Source organism: Rhea americana, unplaced genomic scaffold, assembly GCF_003343005.1.
Source record: "Rhea americana isolate MKP2758 unplaced genomic scaffold, rheAme1 scaffold_29, whole genome shotgun sequence".
Classification (NCBI taxonomy): Eukaryota; Metazoa; Chordata; class Aves; order Rheiformes; family Rheidae; genus Rhea; species Rhea americana.
The window spans coordinates 2060928-2084836 of NW_028186412.1; the positions used below are offsets into that span (position 1 = coordinate 2060928).

Here is a 23909-nt window from a genome sequence, read left to right on the forward strand (position 1 = left end):
CTCCCTGAAAAGGAGAGCAGACCAAAACCAAACAAAAACCAAAACAGGAATATATGGTTTACCATTTGAGGAATCTATATATATATGTGTGTGTATGTATGTATGTACATGTGGGTTATTTTTCCTGCTCCTTCATGGCAACTAGTCTTCTCTCACCTGCAGATCTTATATTTCTTTGCTTTCGTGTTCCTCCTTTTGTTTCTTTCCTTTTTTTCTTCTTGCTAAGTTGTCTCATTTTTTCTTTCTTATTCCTATTTTCTTGCACTAGAATTCTTTGGAGCCTCTTGTATGATATTAATAGATTTAGACTGGACTTATTTTGCTGCTGCTATCTGTTTATTATGTCCACAAATCACATTTTATTCAAWTTTTCTCATCCAGAAATCTGAATAATTCTTACTTTGCTTAATATAGGTTTTAATTCCTAGGTATCACCTACCCCCAAAGCCCATACTCTGTGTGACTGAACACAGCTGTTAGAGTCATRTTCTCCTCCTGCCATTCTGACTATGACATTTCCTCTTTTTAAGTCATATCRAATACAAACTTCTCACCTCACCTTACATAATCTCTCTCCCTTCACTGCTCATTTCTCATTTCCTAAAGTCTTGAAATACTCTAAAGCTGTCAGTCACKCCACAAAAAATTGCAGATAACTCTGTTAATGTCAATGGTTATATTTTTGACATSCCTGAATGGTGTTATAGTTGTGTTTAACAGTGCTGAGCATGTTGTCTTGATTAATAAGTGATATTCTAAATTAAAAAGGCCATTGAAAAGAAAATATCTGAACTCTGCACATGCACATCTGTGTGCYTGTGTCTGTGTACACAAATGCCTTTGCAACATTTGACTTTTTCTTGCTGATTCTGGAAGGTCTCAATTGCACGCAACATGATATGTTGATTTATATGTCACAGTTGTCACTAYACTGGTAAACAAAGTTTAGGTCTATGAAATATCTCATCCTTCTAAAACTGATTGCCTACTTTAATCTTTCAAACCATAAACATTAACCTATGATTGAGAAAATAAATCCTTTTTTTAAATTTGCTGTTGTGCTGCTGGTAACCCTAAAGAGCATTTTAGAATATGTATAGGACCTAAGCAGAGCATATTGCATTAAATGAGGCTATTTTTATCAATTACCAGCTTTGCTGCTGTGTAGGTTCAAAAAGCAAGCYGCAGGGTTTCTCTGTGGTAATCTCAGCATATGGAAAATTGGTGATATTTCATATAAATATTCTTTATTTTCCAGGTGTGATGGGAGAATATGAACCAAAAATTGAAGTCCATTTTCCCTACACAGTTACAGCTGCTCGAGGAACTACTGTTAAGATGGAGTGTTTTGCACTTGGCAAGTAAGTAGAGTTTCTTTCATAATTAGACAGCATTGTTCATTAAGATGTGGCAGGCCTAATCKGGGGTCTCATTACCTTGCTGGATTTCATTTTAACAGACAGTCCTTACTGCACACACAARGTAACCATTTGACTAAGGAGCCAATTATGAATTCCCTGCCCAGCCATTTCCGTGGATAGTAATTCATGYAAGTTAAAATACTCTTTGTCAGAATGAAAATAACATTCTTACAAACAAAAAAGTTTTTATTAAAGTCTTCTGTTTATCAGACTCACCTATTTATTCACTGTGATAGTGCAAATCAGTAAATTCCACATTTTTTTCTGCCACATTATCTAAGTTGGAGTATAAACAAAATAGCTTTTTTTCCCTAATACATAGTTTATGTATTAAGAGAGCAGTAAAATGTTCTATGTCTTAATACACTTTGTGGCAATGGCAATTACCTATTTTGTACCTGAGCTACTAGGACTCCTGGATATTAGGATATTTCTTCATTACCTGAGAGAGATTTTGTTTTGGGTTTGGGAATTTTTTTTTCTTCATTTTCGTAGTCATTTTGACTTTCACGTGTGACTGGATTTTTTTGTTCAGCAATTTCTCTTAATAATTCTTATTTACTGGCTGGACAAGATTTGTCTGAGTCTTTTGTTTCCCTTGTTGCCTATTTCTCCTGACAATCTACAATTGTTTAGCTAAGATCGGATACCTTCAATGACCAGGTCAACAGAGAATATTCATAAATAATTTTAGAGGAATTCTGGCAATGTTTTCTAATTTTATCTATTTATGCCCATTGAAGTTGAAGGAGAGACCAGACACAGTCTAATCAGTCCAAACAAAGTGTTGGAGACCACAGACCCCAGGGAGGGAGAAATCAGGAGAACGGATTTTGCAAATTCATTCCTCAGTTCAGTTGTTTGGAAAGCAAATAGGAAAGGAGAAATTCCATAYGGTAAAATATAAGCTTTATGTTTTATATAGTAAGGATAAGGTAAGAGGTACCTGAGAGGGGATAGAAAAGCAACAACTAGAAGCACCATTCCCTAAAATGCTGAAAAATAYGAGGAAAGAGCTGTTTGGTAAAGGTTGGAGGCTCGAGGCTCTCTTCTGTCAGCAATGCTAAACTACTTTTCTGCCAGGTCAAGAGTTGGCAATGAGACCCTTTTAGTCTCTTGGCGATGGCTGAAACAGTAACCAGCATGTTTCAAGTTTTTTCCTCRTTTTTCTGGAATTAAATTGCAACTGCTGGCATATTCCAAGCCTACTGTCATTTTCGCCGTGAAGAGGAGGCATGGCAAATGTYGTCTTTCGCATCGACCACTGACAGGCAAGAAAGGCAGCTACAAATGCTCTCTATCATCAGCACCCTGAGATTTACTAAACCCTCTCAAAAAGTCAGTCAGTATTCAAACAGCCGCACAAGTAAGACYAAGTCTGACAGCAAAAGCTTCAATTATTTCCATGTTCGTATTTGATGTTAACCTCTAACAAACAAAAAAATACTCCAAAACATCTGAACTATCAGGGAAATTAAGGTTATCTAACAAGTTGACCCCATTTGCCGCTAGCGTAATGGGCAACTATTTTTACCATAYGCGTTCTTTATCTTCTTTTCACAGCCGTTAATGCACAATCAAATCAGCTGAGTTGAAATTACTTTCAACTACATATGGTAATAATTACATGAATGACATTTCAGGCCTCATTTGAAACCTGGCGGCTGAGGTGGGAGGTAGAAAGGCAAGAGATTTCCTATTCTTTTTCATTTTTGCCCCTATTTCTCACTCCTTACACATTTTACAGATATTTTCTTGTTACACTGCAATGGGTCCACATTTTAAAACGGAATCTGAAACTAACTAGTTCTTTCTTTATTTGGCATTTTGAGATTTTGGTTTTTTGCATTCCTAGTGTAAATGAAACACAAATTACAGTTTAGTTTCGAAACCCGTGTGCCGCTATTTTCCTCATGCAGCCACCTGACGCAGTCGCTCCTCTACCCGCTGTAATTATGAGAATGACAGAGATTCTGCAGAGAATTCCGGTAGCTGGGATTTGGCAAACACTCCAGGAAAAGCCTAGTCTTTAGTTACAGATTTATGATTTATTGATAGTGTTTATTTAGAACTGCCAGTTACTACATCTGCAGGAATTAAAAATAAATAAACTGGAGCTGAACACCTTTTGTCTCCAAACTAAAATCAAATTACTCAATTGCTTGACAGGCAGAAATCTCCTGAAAAGGAATTTATTCTAACCCAAACARTATGTAGCTGATCCAGTTACAAGTGGAACTATTATGTTACTGACGTCACGTTTAAATAGACTTTGCTGGTACTAAAGAATTCAAAATACGACAGGAGGGAAATGTTTCAAAATGATGTTGTTTGTATTAGACAGTGTTACTGATATTGGGCAACAGTCATTGGCTAAGAAATCACTGTACAGGTCCATGATCAGTTATTGAGGTGTAGCAGAAGACTTGACAGGCAGACAGAGGAGCTAGAAATAAAATTGACTGTAATATATATATATCAGTGTGTATTTTGCRATTAGAGATCTATGATTTGTGGTGTGTATTTATGCTGGCTCACTTTTACTGAAAGGTTGTTTTTACTGCCATATTTACTGTCATATCCCCACAACAACTTTACGTTTTGATTACCTCTGCATTTCATATATATTTGCATGTGTAGCATTCAGCTGCGTTTTTTGCCACCCATATCATTATGTCATTTCAATTAGGAGCACTTAAAACTTTTTGTTTTCTGATATGCCAGAGAATCATATTTTTTGAAAGAAAAAAAAAAGTCAGAAAAGACTTTCAAGATCTGTCCAAAATTAACATTAAGCATACATAAAATATATATATATATATATATATAAATTTGGAAAGGGTCTGTGTGGAATATTATTGAATGGAAAAATTCAAAACATCTGCAAATTTCTTTTCTCTAATCGGTAGGTCATTAATATTTTCTTTCAGTTAACACAGTTTTCACTGTTTGTGCCAGGTAGCCATTCTTATTTAGAAAGGCAAGCTAATTTTTGGTATAACAAATAAATATGCTCATTGATAATCAGGGAATTGCTTATTGCCCAAATTATCCTGGTTCTCTAACAAGATCATCACTCTAATATCATTTATTATTATATAAATAAGCAAGACAAAWCATGGCCTTATTCTGTGTGTAGGCTATAGTAAAGAAGTTATGACTTTCCCAGCTGACATACTTGTATGGAYTACAGTATTCCTGACATTTCCTGCTCCATTAATGCAATTTCTCTTGCACTGCTTGCTGTCATAAGGTGCTGCCTTCTGCAATTTCTCTCAAATAATGCTAAATTCATGCACAAGATAGTAGTCGATTAATTCTTTCATTTATTTTTCATGTACTTTTTCAAAGAGAAGAATTCTATTGACTTCATTTTGCTCTCCATTAAAAATACGAAAATCATGGTGCTTATAGGTAAAATGGCTTTAATTTGTGTCCCCACCATATGCCATATTCAGTAATKAAGTTCTTCCAGTAACTGCACTCAGCTAGAGTATTCTTAACTTTAACATTTCCTGACTTTGGAAGTATATTTATCTCATAAATGCCTTTAATGCTATGATTTTGACATAAGACTTAAAAGCAGGAGTAGATGGAAATGAATGTTTTTAAAGAGCCTCAAAATGAATAAGTTTTCACAGTYCAAACAATGACAAAGGACTGTTTGTCCAAGCTGCCGTGAAGTGCTGTAAATTACACCCTTCTTGAATGAGCATAGACTCTTGTCTCCAGAGGGAAGAAGCACAATAAAAAGCAATATATAGCCAGTAATATATAGCTTCTTTATTCCTTTTTTTAATGTATTTTTTTTTGCATATAGCCCTAGGTTGGTTTCTATTTTTTTATTGAAATAATCCTTCTACTGTTACACTCTCCCACACATTTTTTAATGCTAAATTGTATGTAATGCACTCACCTTGTATCACTCTCATACTTCAACCTTTTTCTCACTGCATTTTTGGCCATGCATCACAACATGCAACTACTTCTATTTTATTCTCAATATAAACCTCATATTTCATTACTTTGCCCAGCCAGAAATATATATATGTTTTTTCTTATGAAAACGTATATATATGTTATTCTTATTTATATGTGCTAGCAGCCAATTTTGAGTGGGCAATTATATTTTTTTGCTCGTTCAAACAAATTGGAAGATGTGGGCTACACTAGGTCACCAAATGTTGTCAGTCTGAATACCAAGGTTAAGACTGGTATACATATTGCTTTTAATACAGGATCCTTGGGCCATATAGATCCTCTAAAAGATTACTCTACTGAAAAAATGTAGTTTTATGCATCCTTTTTTTCATTATAGTTGTTTTCTTTAATCACATTGATCTGCAGATACATTTTAATCAAAMGAATCAATATACAAGAGTGCTGACAGACAATCTTTCTTATATTCCGTGTGCTTGTATTTTCTGCATATTGGAGAGATTGTTTTATAATAGTGTTATTATTGTATAATGGAAACATTTTATACAGTATATCAATATTCTCTGTAAATACCAGATTAGGTCACTTTAGTAATGTCAAGACCATATTTTTATTGTGAAACAGTCTTACTTAAAGATAAGAATAAAATAGAGAAATTGACTTCTATTTTTAATGAATTATAGTGAGACCATTATGATAGAAATGTTGTTCATTTTGTTAGTTAATGTTGCTTAAATAATTCCATTGTAAACTCTATTTTGAAGATATTTATAGTTCAGTCATAAATATTCATCGCATTTGTAACATGGGCTACAAGAACTTAGCTGATGGTTCACTTTCAAATCTTGCTTTCTAAATGAAATAAAATAAAAAAGAAGGTGAAATTACATATTTAAATCACACGAGTGAATGAAGTTAAATGACCTAGAGTCTGAAAAATGTTCTAAAATGTTCTCTTGAAATAATAAATTATTTGAATCAGTTCTGGTTAGTAAATGACTTACATTTGTAAATCCATGAAATATAGGATTTTATATTATGCTCTTGACGTTTTTCTGTTTTAACTGAGATTTCTAATTGTTATTCAAGGTTTTATTAAAAATACAATCATGTATTTTATGTCAGGATCAATATTTTCATTACAGACTATATAGATGTACTTACTGTAGCTTTTATAATATGTAAAGAAAGGCAAAAACTATTCAGGTAAATAAATAAGATATCTAAGCAAAGGTCAGGGAGACTGTCTACCCAAGCTTAGAAAAATTTGCATAACAAAAATTGGACTAGAGCAAAGCCTAAGTATAGTGTCTTGGTGGCCATGAAATATCTGAAGGAAAGAGGTTATTTTTGTTTGAATCTCTCATTAAGACAATAGCAGAGCAGAATGGCTATAGAGAAGGTTTCTAATTATGGTAAATCTTTTTGTACCTGTAAAGAGATGGACTTTGAAAGCCTTCATGTTAAATGAATTGTGAAGTCTGGTCAACATTTGGCAAATAGCATAATTGAAACGAAGAGGAGAGTAATTTCAAAAAAGAAGGAGTGTCAAAGACATTTTAGAAGTATATCTTTGGTCAAAACTCCTGTGAAAGTTTCATAGTTCAATATTCCTTGTTCTTGTTTTTCTTCCTCTGAACTTTAGGTATATCTGTCCTTCCAGACACACAAATTCAGACAATCACCCTAAAGTAATGAGTAATAGATTCAGGTTGCACATTTCTCTAGCTAACATCCTCATTTTTCTGTCTGGTATCTCAAAAGAAGCTTCCAGTATTTTTCCCATATCATTTCTTAATTGCATAAATTGGATAAAACATAACCCTGCCTGCTATTCAAATTTKAATAAAAATATGTCTTTTCCTTTCAGTCTAACAGTTAACCCATGCTCCAGGCCTTTCAGCACTGAGTCCCTGACTTTCATCCCTCTGTTGTCCCATCCTGACAAATCCAGCATTACCTTGGCTATATCATCCATATTGTTTCAGAAACGATATTCGTGTGTTTTMTGTGGACAGCTGCAATCGATGTGGGTTCAGACAGATAAGATCGTCCCAAAACCTGACTACCTCTCAGTAATCCTAAGTCAAAAAGGTCTCATGAAAATTTCTATTCCAAGATCACCTCTTTTCTGACATAAGCCTCCTTAATAGAAGTCTGTTTTGCTCACTCCTGCCCCGGCCCTGGTGTTATGCCAAGGAGCAGCAGAACAAATGCACAAGCACAGTTTAAAACACACTCACAGCTAACTTCTGTTAATCATGTTACCCCGAATCCCAAGGGCAACAGGATGAGTCAAGGCAGCAGACTGCTGAATACGAGGGGAACAGAACTTGGATGTATAAAYGATACTAACATCTGCGGTATAAAATGAGTTTCACTCTTTTAGAGACAACTAAAGCAGTTCGTTTGACCATTTCTTCGGGGTATACCAGCAGATCTTTGCAGTTTGGTGCAGTCAGAGATACAGGTCAGAAATACTGTCTGAAGTAGCATGACTATTCAGCACCAGCAGCTCCTCCTCCTTAGGCATTATATTTTGGAGATGATTTAAGTCTCTGTACTTTCAAATGAACATGCTTGCCTATGCCCCAAGTAACGGTGACATGCAGATACATACAYCTGAGGTATTACAAATAATCTGATTCTATATTCAGGATATTCAGTGCACATTAAAAGCTGTCATTTCCACTGATTTCCTTGTGCTAGTAGTGCATACATTCTTATTCTCTGCATTTGTACTGCTGGCCAAAACGAAATAAGAAAGGACATGATGAATCATTGCATTGAGTTTTTGATTGATGAATGAAGGATGGACAGTTGAGGAATTCTAAATAGATTTTAAACAGCTTTCAGGCAAAAAGAAAGCTAATTTTGACTTGTCTGAACATTAAAATTACATGTCAAGATCCCATAGAGCAAGTCATTCTAGATTCTGTAGATCCAGTTCCATGCTGAAAGCAAGGATTCATATAGTCAGTGTTTTACCTACATACAGGAGAATTGTCATGAGAAACAAAGAAACAAATGGAGCCAGTGTGCTGAAATTTTAGCAGCTTACGTGTTAARGAAATTGCAGTGTAGAAGTCACAGGTAGTAATTTGCCTTCACCCCCAAAAATGGTTCTTATTATGATATTCCACTTTTTACCTACAGATGTCAGAGCTTTTAAATGGCTGTATTATTATATCCTCTTTTTAAAACAGGCAAACTCTGGTATAGGGGATTAAAATAGAATGACTTGCAAAGATCAATCTTCAGTTTAAAGACAAAAACTGGTATAAGAATAGATGTTTTTCAAATCCCGTAGCACAGAAAATAATGATCATTTATATCTCTCCCCACTGCTTCTCACTTTAGGAAAAAGATCTTGTTAATTCTATCAGATACCAAACCTAAATGCTGTGGAAGCTATTCTTCAGGTTCACTGAAAACAGGATAATCCCAAGAGGGAAATGAAAAAGCTCAATAGAACTGGATTTGTCAGTTGTATACATATGGATGTCTATTCCCCTGGAAATACGCTTCCAATGAGAAGAAAGAACTTTTCTAAATGTGAACATGGCATCTTCCAGCTCACCTTATTTATGTAAGAAAGGAATAGGTCCAGGATTTTGTTTCCTTTGATGGCCGTAGTACATATTGCTTATGTTAAATAAATCCTTCTAAGACATTCATCCACTTTAAAGTTCATTTWCAGTTCATATTGAATAAGAATCTATGTCATACCATGCAAGAGCAGGATTGGCTGTTGTCCCTATTTTTCAGGCTGGATTGATTTCTACCTTTCTTTGAGTAGATTTTTTTTTTAAGCCTTTATAATGATGTTATAAACATTTCAATCATTCATAGTAGTGTAGTAAATAGATTCTTTGGCAAATCTCAAGGTAGATCTCCCAGGCCTCCTTCTGCCTTGCTTTGAATAAACACTCCAACTGCAACATACTTATATATGGAAATTTATAGTTAGTGTCTTTTGCCATATGGCATACAAAAAATGGAAAAAATCAGTCCTACCATAAAGCAAGTCCTCATCAGTAGGACTTTAATCTCAAAGAAGCAATATCACCAGTCTATTTCCTTTATGACTATAAAAGAAAACCTACATTATCTAAAAGATTGTTCAGTAATATACACAGCTTTGCTTTAGTTTAAAGATGCTAGAGGTATTTTTGCAGACTCTTGCTTAAAACTTTTGCACAGAGGGACTTTTGAATTGAGGTCAAGGAGGAACAGGAAAGTTCATGATACAGAAATCTATCTCCTTTTATTTGTACTGCAAACCTATTATTCAGAATGATATGTGCAGTCTTTTCATTAGAGTCAGTAGTTGAGAGGATTAGAATAAAGAAAATTCTGACAATTATCAATAGTAATTCTTCAAGTTAACTGTTATAACATTTCTCTTCAGGATTTCCCAGAAAGAAAGAACTGCATATAAAGTATCACAGTACAAAAGATTTGAATCCAGCACTTCCAGAAGTCATTACACTCTGTTGCCAACTTGTAGATTTAAAACTGTCCCAGACACACCAGATTTACGCATATAGATCATGTGTGTCATGAGTCGTGGTAGATCTGTTGTTTCTTGGAAGTGTTGGATCCCTCATTGTAGCTACCCCTCTAGCATTGACCTGGACAGTGTAGAGTCGAGCTGTAGAGTAGAGTAAAGTGAGTAATTCTGGGCTAATGTGCCAGCTACAGAAATTCTGCCCAGCCAAAGTTTGGGACACAGAAAAAAGACATCATCAAGAAAGTTATAAWATAACCTTTTAGAGAATGAGTAATCAGACTGTTACTGTGTATTCTGACTCTAAGACTCTATATGAGCACCCATAGTCTGGCAGATGATTCTTTTTTAAAGCATTTGTTCTCAATTTATAAACATGGATTTTTCATATATTATCTCCTGCACTCACACGTCGTGTATGTCATTTGCTTCTTAAGCTGCTTCAGACTCTCTTTTCAACAGCCTCTTTGACCAAGTCACTCGCTTGTGACATTTTAACTATTATTGTGTCTTTAATATTTTTTGAAAGAACATTCATCATCTTCAGAGTGCCTCCAGCCAGTGGCTCAGGTAGAAAATGATAGAGAGAGACTAGGAAAAAAAAAAGCATTACTAGCTGGCTGCTTGATACTTAGGGAGTTTCTTAAAAGGTAGGAGAGAACTGAGCCTACTTATGTCATGTTTTAATAGCTATAGCAGCTCTACTCCTCCTCTATCACACAATATAACATCCACAATACTATGATGAGCAAATATAGTATAGAATTTTGCAATGTGGGTAATACTAAATCCACAGAAGATTATCCATTTTCTCCATGGTGATGGAGTTTGGCTACTCAGCAACCTACTTTTTCCATTAAATTTTTCATGATCGAGCTTTGCTGCTGTGACTTGATTAAGAGTAAATACCTTTATCTGTKTTTTAAATAGAGGCACAAAAGGTGGTGGAATAACTTTTTCCTTTTCATTCATTGCTTGTGAAAACAGTTCCTCGCCCCYTGTGGCTCTTCTATTTTTTTGTTTGATTACATCTTAATCAGATGACTGCTGTGATCAAGAATGACTTTAAGAATTTGGGGAACTACTTTGAAATCACAAGGAGCATGAATTATCTTAATCTAATTTTAGCTCTCTAACAATTAGAGATCAAGTTTGAGATAACAGTTTAGACCACTCAATCAGCASAGAAAGTCCTCCGGAGTATGTCTCATTATGGATAATGGATCATTATGAATATGAATCATTATGCACTCCATTACTATAGATGTCAGGGTTGCTCTACCATCTTAAAACCTAAAGTGTGAAGAAGATGACTTGGAGCTGGGCATGCGGTCAAGCATAGACTTGMTGCCTCTGCTCTCTGCTGGTAAAGTACAAGACCTTTCTAGTGAGGAAGCACATCTGCACTTGCATGCAACACTGATACACACATCAGACCTCTGTAGTGCAATCATGAACCACATGTTGATGTAACTTGCAGACCTAAACTTGTTCCTGCTTGCTGGCCTCAATCTCATCACCATCTCCTTCTCTTCTAATCTTGTCCTTACATCACTAATACTCACAGCTGCGACATATCAGGAATATTAAGTATCTTTTAATGACCAAATGAAAGGAAAAGTTATTATTTGTATAAAATAATGAGGTAGTTTCCTAATTCTTTGCATCTGACAAGAACAGATATATATGGGATGTTCTAAAGGTGAGATTGTGCAACTAGTAGACATACATTTCTGGAAAGTGTATGTATGATGGAGAGAATTTCATGATACACCTCGACATTTTAACCCTATATAATTATCCTGTAATAATTAGAAGATATTTAACACAGTTGGAAGACTGGAGGGCATAAGGAGAAAGGGCTCTTTCCTAATCTCAAATGCACAGGCATGCAGAGTTTTTCAAGATGCACTATGATGTGCACCTGTGGATTTGAAGGAGCAACTCAGAATGATGAGGCTTTGTAAAGCAAAGGAATTAAAACTGCAGTAGAAGGTAAAATACATTATATGTACAAAATTATACCCCCCCCCCAAAAAAAAAAGTAGAACATATATTCTTATTTAAGAATATTGCTGAAAAATGAGGAGCTCAGATCCATGGAAAATRTATTTTAAAATCCATAAAGTTCCCTTATTTCAATCTCATCCCTTTCCTGAAACAAATATATGCTTTGTAGCTCCAATTACATTCTTTTTTCAAATGAAATTGAAAAGAATTGTACAAAATTGTTCCCAATAAGATCTTCAAAACATTTCTACTTCTAGTGAAAACAATGAAAATTTGCCAATAAATTCAATAGCATTTGTCCTACTTCTGAAACTCACTCTTATATTCTCTTCTAAATGTAAACGCAAAAGTGTAACCCACATTTTTTTTTCAATTTCAAGGTRAATATAGCCATAGTAATGTCTATCATGGTCACCAGTGACCTCTTAGAATTTTTCTTTTCAACTCAAGTGAATATGGGTCCATCTGAAATCATGTGGGAATTTTGTCTCACTGSGGCTAAGATTTACCTGCAGTACTCRAAAGAATATTTCCRAGAGTGAGAAGAAGAAATCTCTTTGAACTCAACTAGAACTTGAATGAAGTTACTCACAGGAGCTGAATCTGAGCAATATAACATTAAGTATCTTTTTCTGTAATAAACAAGAAAATGTAGTATTCCCATAGATGTCTGATAAGCCCCGAATAAAAAGCAATTATAACAATTATTATAGTAATACTTAATAACTATGTATATTATCTTAAACATACCAATATTAGAGGTATTTTTGCTGTTGCTCTATCTTTTTAAAAAGTTTTGGATCATTTGAAAAGATGAACAATGTGTGCATATGTTAGTTAGCTTTTTATGGTAAATTTTATGAGTTTTCTAGAACAGTCACACATTTTATTCTTTCACATCYTTACTGAGATATATTTCATTCTTTCATTTCATTCTCTCATGAGTCACCAAGGAGAAATATGTATAGATATATTTTTACTTCAGATGTAAAATTCATACCTCACTTGTGAGCTATGCAAGGAAAATAAGGAGCTTCATTAAAYAGAGCTACAAGTTGTCTGTGAATATGATTTGCAGTTTGGGATTACTTTCCTCTGAAATCATTAAATCTTCACAGCTAAAGAAATTTTATCTCCTTGAAAAAATCCACTTATTACCTCATACTGATGAAGAAAAAAGCGAGGTTTTTAAAAATGTGTTTCTTAATGACATAGACAACAAGAATTTTCTTATGTATATGCTGTGTTATGCATATTTAGTTTCTGTAGCATGCATTACAGCACTTTTTTAAAGAGGTAAATGCAATTTAAGGAAAATTTCCTAAATATATGAATTTCAGCATAACCTCACAGAAGCTAAATGAACCAACTTTCATGGTTTATAACGTCTTCATTGTTTCCCTGAAATATACGCTATGAAAAAAATCCACGTATCATCTCTATTCGGCTGAACTATTTATTTTTTATGAGAATGGAGCAAAAGCATTTTTGTCCCTGGTTTTACAGGATGTAGAGTTGCAGGGCAAACAAGCAGTAATGGCAGCCTCGTGGAAAATAAAATGTAATCGCCCATATTTTTAATTCATAAGAGCTCATATGAGTTGCTGATTAGTATTGTATTTTACCCAGCAAAAAGTATTTCTACTGTGGACCTGTGCTATAATGAATGAAGATTAATKAAACACTTGGTTGGCTATGGTTGCTGTTTTTCAGCCAGTGATCATGACGTAATTATAAACGAAGAGGGCAAGCRTATAAGTCAAAGCCCAAAACAAGAAGAGAATTATGAAATCTCCAGAATACAGCTCAAGAARGACCATAAAATTTATAAGCAAATTTCTGAGTGAAATTAGAAATAAAATGTGATAGTTTGTAAATGGGTGAAGAAGATACTAATATTGGTACTTATACTACTTCTAACATAYACAAGTAGCTATCAAATTATGGTAAATTAAAATATGTACCTTAGGATATCAGAGGATTATCATAAGTGGTGAGGCTAAAAGCAGTAATTTCCAAATAGTGTACCAGAGGCAGAAGTGTCCTATTTATTCTTAGTATTTGGAATTGAACAGGATGAAGTACTTGTGTCATATAAGAGTTGGAAGTTCTTTTCAATCTACTAACTGAAGTAGATATAAAATAACTTCTAACAGGGAACAAACTTTATCAAATTAGACTTAGGAGAAGAGTCCTAAACTTACAGGACACCAAGATTTGGAAGCAGTCAGTGAGGAAGCAGTTTAAGATTAAGAATGAGCAAGCTATCCARCTTCTATGGCAGGAAAAAGAGCAAGTGTGATCTATATATATCTAAGAAAAGAAAAAGACATATATGATTGGAGAGCCGAAGAAAAAGAGATCAGTCTGTTTTGTTCCTTAAAAAAAAAAAAAAAAGTGATTTGATTTCAATGCACGTATCTTCTGTGGAGGAAAGTAGTAAAGGACCATTTCACAAGAGAGAGGTATCACAAGAGCCATGTCTCGAAGATAAATCCAGACAAATTCAAAATAAAATAAAGTCTATTTCATGAGATTACGTAATCAGTGGAGCAAACTGACAAGGGAAATAGTGATTTTCTCTCTCTAATATATTTGAATCAATAGCGGATACCATTCCAGGGACTGTACTTTGGCCAAGTTACAAATTTTGTGTGAAGGTAATTATGCTAATAGACTCAATGAAATTTAATGAGTTGTGATATTCAAGAGAGAAGATTAGAGAAGCTAATACTAACTTCTGACCTCCAACTGTGAGCCTGTGAATTTCCTGAATCTCTGTAAAACGTTTGAATTTGGAGCAACTCAGCTGGGATTTGGAGCGCAACCACAGTAACTCCCAGGCTGATTTTCTCTAGAGCCTTACCCATGGGGGTTCCCACCTCTCCATATGGTATGTCTAAAATTGAACACCRCGGAAAATGGAGGAAAAAATTTTTCATTGCAACTTTACATAATTACAGCAAGTCCTATAACTGGAAGTTAGTAAATGAYGGTAGAAATGAAAAATACTTTGAATTTGAATCTCTGTTATGAACTACATATCCTCATCTAAATTGCAACAGGTTTCAGCTGTGTTTATATCTAAGTTTAGACTTAAGAGTGATTCAAATAAATCCAAAATAAATTTTCCATGGTTAATGAATCAGCATGCAACAGTTATATATTCATTTATGAGGTCTTTAGTGTTTCTTTAAGAATACTCGAAGTAATCTAATTTTCAATTTACAATCAAACTTTTGGCATTACTTTTATAACTGTTTTCTTCTTCCCTCTGCCCCAAGTGTCTTTTAAATGGAGAAAAATATAAGACTGTACCAATTTAAAGCCGTAGAACAAAAAGCGCAGAGGCTGGTGAACAAATGATAAGTCTCTAGGTAAAAAAGGATAACTGAATGAATGTAAARGCTGTCTAATCCATTTCTTCCTGCATTATTAACATAAGTGACACTTCCCAGGTTTTGTACAGATTTGTGTGGAATGGCAAATTGCAGTGAAAAAGCCCTTCACTCCAGAAAACAGGCATGCAACACTGTCAGTCACGAAGTGTAGTGCCATTAATACACACTTCTTGAGCACCCGATTTGTTCACTCTAAGCATATTGCAACAGAAAATGTCTCCAAAACTTAGGTCACTTCGACTTATTCAAAATACTGTGGTCCTGAAATCCCTCACTTACATGAACATATCACATTCTGAGCACCTGTGCTGTAGTTTCACCGCAGGAAAATTGGGAAGTTTTGGAATTTACTAAGTTCATCCGAGTTTTGAAGTTGTTATTTTTTTTTTTACCTATAGAGTGTTCAGGAGTAAAGCATAGAGTGCAAAAGAAGCTCTAGAAAGAGCATTTCRAGTGATTTCCTTAATCTCAATAAAAATATGGCCTTCCTTGTGGACAAAGAGCACATCTTGCATGTAATAACCATTTATTAAATATTCCCTAYAGACACTGAAGTGTATCAAGCATACATGAACCTTAATTGTGGTTATATTTTATTGCTACTTAGATTATTAAGTATTTAAACTACCAGATCGCAGAATCTATATTCTCAAGAGTGGAAGAGTGCTAACAGCAATTTTACTAAATATTTCAGCCCTGTTCCAACAATTTCATGGAGGAAAGTTAATGGTCATAATCCAAGTAAAGCCCGCCTGAGAAAATCCCAAGCTGTGCTTGAAATACCTAATGTGCAGCTAGAGGATGCGGGGATGTACGAATGCAAAGCTGAAAACTCACGTGGAAGGAATGTCTTCAGAGGACAGCTGCAAGTGTACAGTAAGTGTAACTGCAGACAGTATTATCCAGTAATGTTATGTCCACACTTAAGACTGTAAATATATATGAAGAATTCTCAGGTGCAACAAAAAGAAATATCTTTCTTCTGAAATAAGATCCATGTGGAATTAAGCTACATATTTTTATTCCTCAGCTATGCATTAAAGTATGAAAAATGAATAAATAAAATTAAGTCCTTCAAAAGCTGGAAAAAACAGAATTTTATGTTTCTTGATGTTTAAGGTTTATTTTAAAAACAGTGCTCTTATAATTTAAAAACCTATATTTTTGATTCTCCTGACTTGCTAACACACAATCTATACCCAATGCATTTGCCAGGAAACTGTTTTATAAATATCTTAGGATTTTTCCCATGCTTTTATTAAACTCCTATTTTTCCCTTTCCATGACTCAGTGATGAGTTATTTTTAATTTCATGTATAGGAAAAAACCAAATAAGTGCTTTTATATTTGTAAAAAAAGAATTCAACCTAGGCATGCACAATTTCCTARGGTTCTGGTTTTCAGGAAGGGCTGAAAATGAAAAGTTTTCTTCAAGGTCACCCTTTTTGGCCTATGGAAGAGCTACAAACAGAACTCAGATCACAACAAACATGATCTAATGCTCTGGCCACTACATAACACTGACTCTCTCATTAGCTAGGATATCAGTTTTTATTTCTGAGTAGAAATAAAGATGCTACCTAAATCTAGGAGTCCATAGAAAACATTTTCTCATCAACTTTACAAAGATGTAAATAATAATTTTAAGGGTTTTTTTTTTTTTAATTTCCATCATTGTATGATTGTCAAATTTTTTTTGTTGGTTTTTTTCAGTCATACCCTTTATAGACGGTGCACAATTTCTGCTTTTATGCAWATTAGAATTGATTTAACATTATGGAAAGAGGATCCATTTCAGATTGTCTCTGATTAACAGCTATGTGAGACTGCTATATTATTTTGTTTTTCATTTGTAAAGTTTATTATTATATTTTAATCTACCTTATAGGCAAATTCAAAAAAAAAAAAAAAGTCTGAATTAGAATTTCACCCCTCCGCATTAAATAGTGGGGAGTGAAGTAAGTGAAGTGCAGGTAACAGAGCTTTCAGAGAAGATCAAAAGTGACCTGCAGTACAACAGAACATGCAGCACAAACTATTGACAGCCTRCCTAAAGTACTGTTTCTGGGCCTCGAGAAGTAAATCCCACAGTGAGCCTATCTCATCACAGGGTTCCTGAAGATAGCATTGGTATCTCATTGGTCTACAGACCTTGACATCCCTTTTCAGGGATGTACCTCGATTTGTGTAAATGTTGCTGTATGGCATTTTCAGCTGACAGCTGATTTTGCAGGATTTGAGGRCATTACCTGAAACAGCATTTGCTGCTATACTCTAATTCATAACAACAGTCGACATGAATTATTTATGTTAAAGCTCATTGTCTTTTCACTGACATCTTATTCCTCCAGGACAGAATGATTATTTTGGCCCAAAAATTCATACGTAGGCCATCATTCTTCACCAGGTTTTTCTTGTAAAAATTCAGAATAAGCKGTAGGACCAGCCGTGTCATACTATAGTCTCACTATTTACGTATCTCTGCAGGAACTCACTTGCTGTCTGTTTGAATCTTCCTCATTTTGTCAGTTGCATCTGATCCGATTCACCACCGAGGAGTTTGAGGAAAGCCCAGAACACCAAGTCTGCCTGTCTGGTTTCATTTAATCACAAACTACTGATTTCTTACCTGATGCTGTAATCCAGATGGGGACAGTCTGATGCAGCTGACACCTCAGATGTTGTGCAGATAGTGCTATTTCAAATGCTGACAATTTCAGATTCTTGCAATCTTCTGCTAGTTGTAAGTGCTGACTTAGCTGAAATTCAGCTATAGAATTGACAAAGGCATCAAAAATTTAATTTTGCTAGTGGCAAGACATCCCCATATACTTGACTGCAATCCATTTTTACAACTGTGATTTCCCTCAAGTGATTTGGTTATCTAGTAATTTACATTGACCTTTATTCAAGCTTAAATTTATTAATAGAAGGGAGCACACAAATTACAATTTTCATGGAGAAACTGATCATTAATCATTTGTAATCACTAACTACCACCATTTTCCCAATAACAAGTGCTGGTTTGAACAATCTTGATCCTCTTACACTCTGAACCTCTTCCTTTTGAGGGTGCGATATGGATGCTCAAGAGGAATCCACTAGATCTTCCTCTCTCCTTCCCCCTTTCCCTTAACCTTCTTCTTCCCCTTTCCCTTTCATCGTTAATTGTACAAATTTCAGTGTCAGATCCTTTCTTACCTCTCTTTTTTATCTTTAATTAAGATAAAAGACTATTTTTTTGTATATATATATAAATCTGGCAAGGGATGCAACAGGAAAGGTTTCTTCAAATATCACAGTAGCAAGACGAAGATGAGGGAACATGTGGACCCACTACTGAATGGGATGGGGACCTTGGTGAGAAAGGATACAGAGAAGGCAGAATTACTGAATGTCTTCTTTGCTTCCGTCTTTGCTGCTAAGGGCAGCCCTCAGGAATCCCAGAGCCTGGAGAYGAGAGGGAARGTCTGGAGAAAAGAATATTTTCCTTTGATCAAGGAGCATCGTGTTAGAGATCTTTTGGGCAAACTTGATGTACACAAATCCATGGGCCCTGGTGGGATGCACCCGCACATACTGAGGGAGCTGATGGATGTTGTTGCTAGGCCAGTCTCCGTCATCTTTGAAAGGTCATGGAGAACCGGARAGGTGCCTGAGGGCTAGAAGAAAGCCAATGTCACTCCAGTCTTCAGAAAGGGCGCAGAGTCTAGTTGGAGGCCTGTGGCTAGTGGCATCCCCCGGGGCTCAGTACTGGGTCAATGAGCTGGACGAGGGGACAGAGTGCCTCCTCAGCAAGTTTGCTGATGATCCCAAGCTGGGAGGAGTGGCTGACACACCACAGGGCTGTGCTGCCATTCAGAGAGACCTGGAGAGGCTGGAGAGCTGGGCAGAGAGGAACCTCCTGAGGTTCAACAAGGGCAAGTGCAGGGTCCTGCCCCTAGGGAAAAATAACCCCAGGCACCTGGACAGGTTGTGGGCTGACCTTCTGGAGAGCAGCTCTGCAGAGAAGGACCTGGGAGTGCTGGTGGATGACAGATTGACCGTGAAAAAGCCATGTGTCCAGGAAGGCCAATGGTCTCCTGGGGTGCGTTGGGAAGAGTGTTGCCAGCAGGTCAAGAGAGGTGATCCTGCCCCTCTACTCATCCCTGGGGAGGCCTCATCTCGAGTCCTGTGTCCAGGGGTGCATTACGAAGACTATTGCCAGCAGGTGGAAGGAGGTGATCCTGCCCCTCTACTCAGCCCTCGTGAGGCCTCATCTCGAGTCCTGTGTCCAGTTCTGGGCTCCCCAGGACAAGAGAGACATGGAGCTACTGGAGAGAGTCCAGTGGAGAGCTACAAAGATGATCAGAGGGCTGGAGCACCTGCTCTCTGAGGAACGGCTGTGAGAGCTGGGCCTCTTCAGCCTGGGGAAGAGAAGACTGAGGGGGGATCTTMKCMATGTGTATAAACACTTTAAAGGGGGATGTCAAGAGGATGAGGCCAGACTCTTTTCAGTGACGCCATGTGACAGGACAAGAGGCAAYAGGCAAATTGAAGCACAGGAAGTTCYGCCTGACCRTGAGGGGGAATTTTTTCCCTGTGAGAGTGACGGAGCCCTGGAACAGGTTGCCCAGAGAGGTTGTGGAGTCTCCTTCTCTGGAGATACTCAAAACCCRCCTGGATGTGATCCTGTCCAATATGTTCTAGGTGACCCTGCTTGAGCAGGGGGGTTGGACTAGATGATCTCCAGAKGTCCCTTCCWACCTTGACCATTCTGCGATTCTGTGATTCTTTTCTTTTCATACATCTTTTTATCTTTCATCATTTTGTTTCAATGTATAGGTACCAATGAAAAAGAACTCATGAAAGCAATTTAGGGCATTGAAAATGGGAGAATAGGTGTCTCTGCAATGAACATAATATAGTAACTAAGGAAGAAAGAGACAAAGTAAAAGAACAAGGAAATAAATAGGAGAGTTGGACAGAAAYGGCATTACAAAAGACTGACCTAAAACAGTGAACTTCCAGCTAGTGTCCAGCAGTCATGTGTTATTTGTACAAGGATGCTGGTCTGTGCCACTAAAGCTGAGCCCTCACAGTTTAGATGTTCAGCTTCAGCGTTACGAGGCAAAGGGGGAAGAGAGCCCTGCTCCCACTGTTTGTTATGTTACAGGGGCACTCAAACACCTCAGGCAAGCAACATCAAACACAGCTTTTCTCCTTCAACACCATTGCTGTCATCAGGGAAAATAAATGTGTGAGTGTATACCACGCGCTGGCAGGTGCTACAGTGTTCTGTAATGCAGTGTGACGGGGGGGTCCAGATATTTTTTTGATCGTCTTCTTATAGACAGGCTTAGGAAAACAGACCTAGTTTTAGGCTCAGCCCACACTCAAAGCCATTACCTCCTTAAGCACAACTGAGACTATTGGAAGAAAGGTGTTATTCTCCAAGRGTGAAATAAAAGGGTAACATAGGGTTTCCCATCTCAAACACTATTTTAATCAGTTCCTACAAAAACTGCATGGAAGCAAACCTACTAGTGTCATTCTACATTAGTCCCAAATACATGCAGTAAAACTGCCTTGAAAGGAAGAAATTTCTGCAGTCAGAGCTGTGCCTGCAGTTGCTATCTTTCTAACCATGTCACAGCTACCCATTCCTCTTCTACTGCATACTTCCCAGCTTGGCCTTGTGTCCAGAATATTAACTTTTTCAKCCCAAACTTTTTGTTCTCATTAACAGTTTAGAATACTACCTGAAGTCAAAGTACTTGCCTATGCAAAATTTTCTCCTTTATAATTTTTTCAGTTAAAAAGTTGCATAATTTTTTGAGAAAGTAGTCTGAGCTTTCCACATCTGAATTTCATTTTGCATAAAAGATTAAAAAAAAATGGTCTGTAAGCTTGCAGATTTATTGTCATTTTGTGTTTGTAAAACTTTTTGACATCTTCGACTAAAAAGAAGTGCAAGAAAGCAACATAAAATAAATCAAGGAATGGCCATGGTGATTTTAAAATCTCTGGAGCACTATAGAAAGCTATAGCACAATACCCATAAACACTACTGAATAGTAAAATATATCCTCCTACATCCTACATCCATCCCCCAAACTGCTCATTGGACAGATAAAAATCAGATTGTTCCTCCATTGTTCCTCCAATTGAATGTTGCCTTTATACGGAGAAAACTTTAAAAGGATTCCATCTCTTGGAATCTGTCGAAATACTTCTTGTTAATATTCAAGTTTTCCAAGTAAAATTAAGGGCAATTACAGAGGGAATTTTTGCTTTCCCACATGTGTAATAAGATGATAATCAACCCTTTTTGTTAAAAAATAAATAAATAGAGTGAGAGGTTGCAAATCCAGTTACACATTTAATCTGTAAGTCTTTTAGTTATTGACAGCGTTTAAGCAAAATTTAAAGAAATTACAGAGAGACTCTTGTGAATGAGCAGAGAAGGAATTCCATTTGCTGTTGCAGGGTAAGAAGCGCATAGATGTAACCAAAGGAAACAAAAAAGCAAGACAAAATATTTTTCTCAACTGTGTATTCAGCTGTGTTCCTGCTCCATCTACCTGCTGCTTTGCTATTTTGTTCAGAATTTCTTTTATTTCACTCAAGGAGAAGAGAATCTTAGTCAGTACTTCTGCTGATGGCAAATTCAATAGCTTGAAAATAAAGAGTCCAGAAGCCATTTAATGTACAGCAGAAAAAATAGGGCTAAAATATTCCAAGAGATGAAAATACGACTGTCAACATCAATCAGTTGTACAACTGASATTTCCAAGCTTGTGGTTATAGAGGAATGGCCATGCCATGACTATGCTATTAAGATCACCACAGCCAGAGGATCTGCAGGTGTGTACTGATAAGAACATCTCTGRATCAGACCTGATGAGACAATTTTATTTCAGTGTAATCAGATTCACATTCTAATTTCAAATGCTCAGGTTCAAGATGAGATCAAGTTCAAAATACAAAAATGAGACCATTTATGTTTTGGGTCATATAGCAGAACTTTCAGAAAAGTAAAATAATAAAAAGAGTGAAATAAAAAGAGAGTAGCACAGTTTAATGCCTCTTTGAAACTACACAATTTTATGGCATCATTGGCTAACTTTTATGATTTTTTAGTTACAAATTTAACTGTCACAGCATCAAAATCACATTAACTCTACTCATTTTCAAATGAAAGAATTGCTGCTCAGCATGCTTCCTTCGTTCGTACTGAAACATTTAACTGAAAACAGCGGTAGCAACTAAACAAACCAACTGAATTCTATTTTTAGGACAGTTAGTACAATTAGTAGGCAACAAGTGAGCAGAAACTCCCACAAGTCGCTTCCAAGTACGACGTGGGATCTTTTGGTTAACAGAAGCCGCCGGTGGCTCACTGCAGAGAGAGCACATACAGAACATTTCATGCATTACCTTGACTTCAGTAATACTATGGAAGCGGGTGCTTTGGGTCTTGGGTTTGGGAGTGAGGCTGGGTCTATCTTGTCTCTGATTTCTTCCACTAGAAAGGAATGAGTGATACTTTTTCTGATACCTTTCCAGCAATTGCCTGGTCARACTCTTCTCTGCTTAGGAGTGGTAGACACTGCACTCACATTCTTTATCATCAGTGTGGATAGAACCAGTTAGTTACCTGTCATGCCTCCTCATATCTCCTCACTTCTTTGATTGGTGACCTGTCAGATGCCAGCTAGATTCAAAGATTTATTTTTAAACTCAGTTCCACATTTTAGGCAGATTATCAATTATTGGATGTTCAAAACAGAGAATTTGTTGTGACAGCTCTGGATTTCTACTCATTCCAGTCCAAAGAACTGTACAGTCCATTAGCAGCGGAATCCCTCAGCTACTTATTATCTCCATTTTTATTAATATTTAAGGTTATTAAAGTTAATTAATTTGATCTATCATACTTTTTGCTGCAGAACTTAACATTGTTACAATACGAAAAAAATGAAATCCAGATTATGAGCATACATTTTTAYTTCTGTACGTGAATAAGCAATTCTTCACTGAATCATAAAGTTTTCCAAATGATAAGATTCTACCTATCGGTATGTGATTGATCATTGTATCAAAGATCTGCATCTCTGCAAAGATATTCTCTGCTTTTTAACTGGTTATTACATGAAATTTAGGTACTAACAACGACATATATGCCTGACTACCTTGACCCTTAAAAAACCCAYCATTTTAAATAAACTAAATCCAGCACTCTTTAACAAGAACATATGCAAATACCTTACCAAATGCCCAACCATTCCTAGCTGAATAAATCATAATTTCCCAGTAGATTGATAGAACTGCACGAAACAGAGAGACTATAATAATTATTATTATTGAATTTATGAGAATTTACGTAGTAGCCACAATGGAATATTTAGCAACACTACAAGAYTTAAGTTATTTAAATTTTAGTAACAGAGTTAATTATCACAGTTTCTCTGTTTCATGCAGTGCTAGCAAGACTAGCAGTGTTACTAAATAGTCTGTGGATGGTAAATGTTCATAAACAAAATAATAATAAATACATTAATATATAGTACTGTAATTTAAGTCAATTTTGTTACTTTCTGTTTTGATTTTTTTTTTTTTTTTTTTTTTTTTTTTTTTTTTTTTTTT

The 23909-nt window shown here is 36.0% G+C and overlaps 1 protein-coding gene across 1 annotated transcript in view; it reads left to right on the forward strand.

Moving 5' to 3' along the window:
* Positions 1–23909, forward strand: part of CNTN5 (contactin 5) — a 269415-nt gene that overhangs the window by 103599 nt on the left and 141907 nt on the right. The window contains exons 8-9 of the mRNA XM_085309094.1: positions 1259–1361; positions 15976–16159. Coding sequence (XP_085165220.1) covers positions 1259–1361; positions 15976–16159 — 287 coding nt within the window. The remainder of the gene's footprint in view (positions 1–1258; positions 1362–15975; positions 16160–23909) is intronic.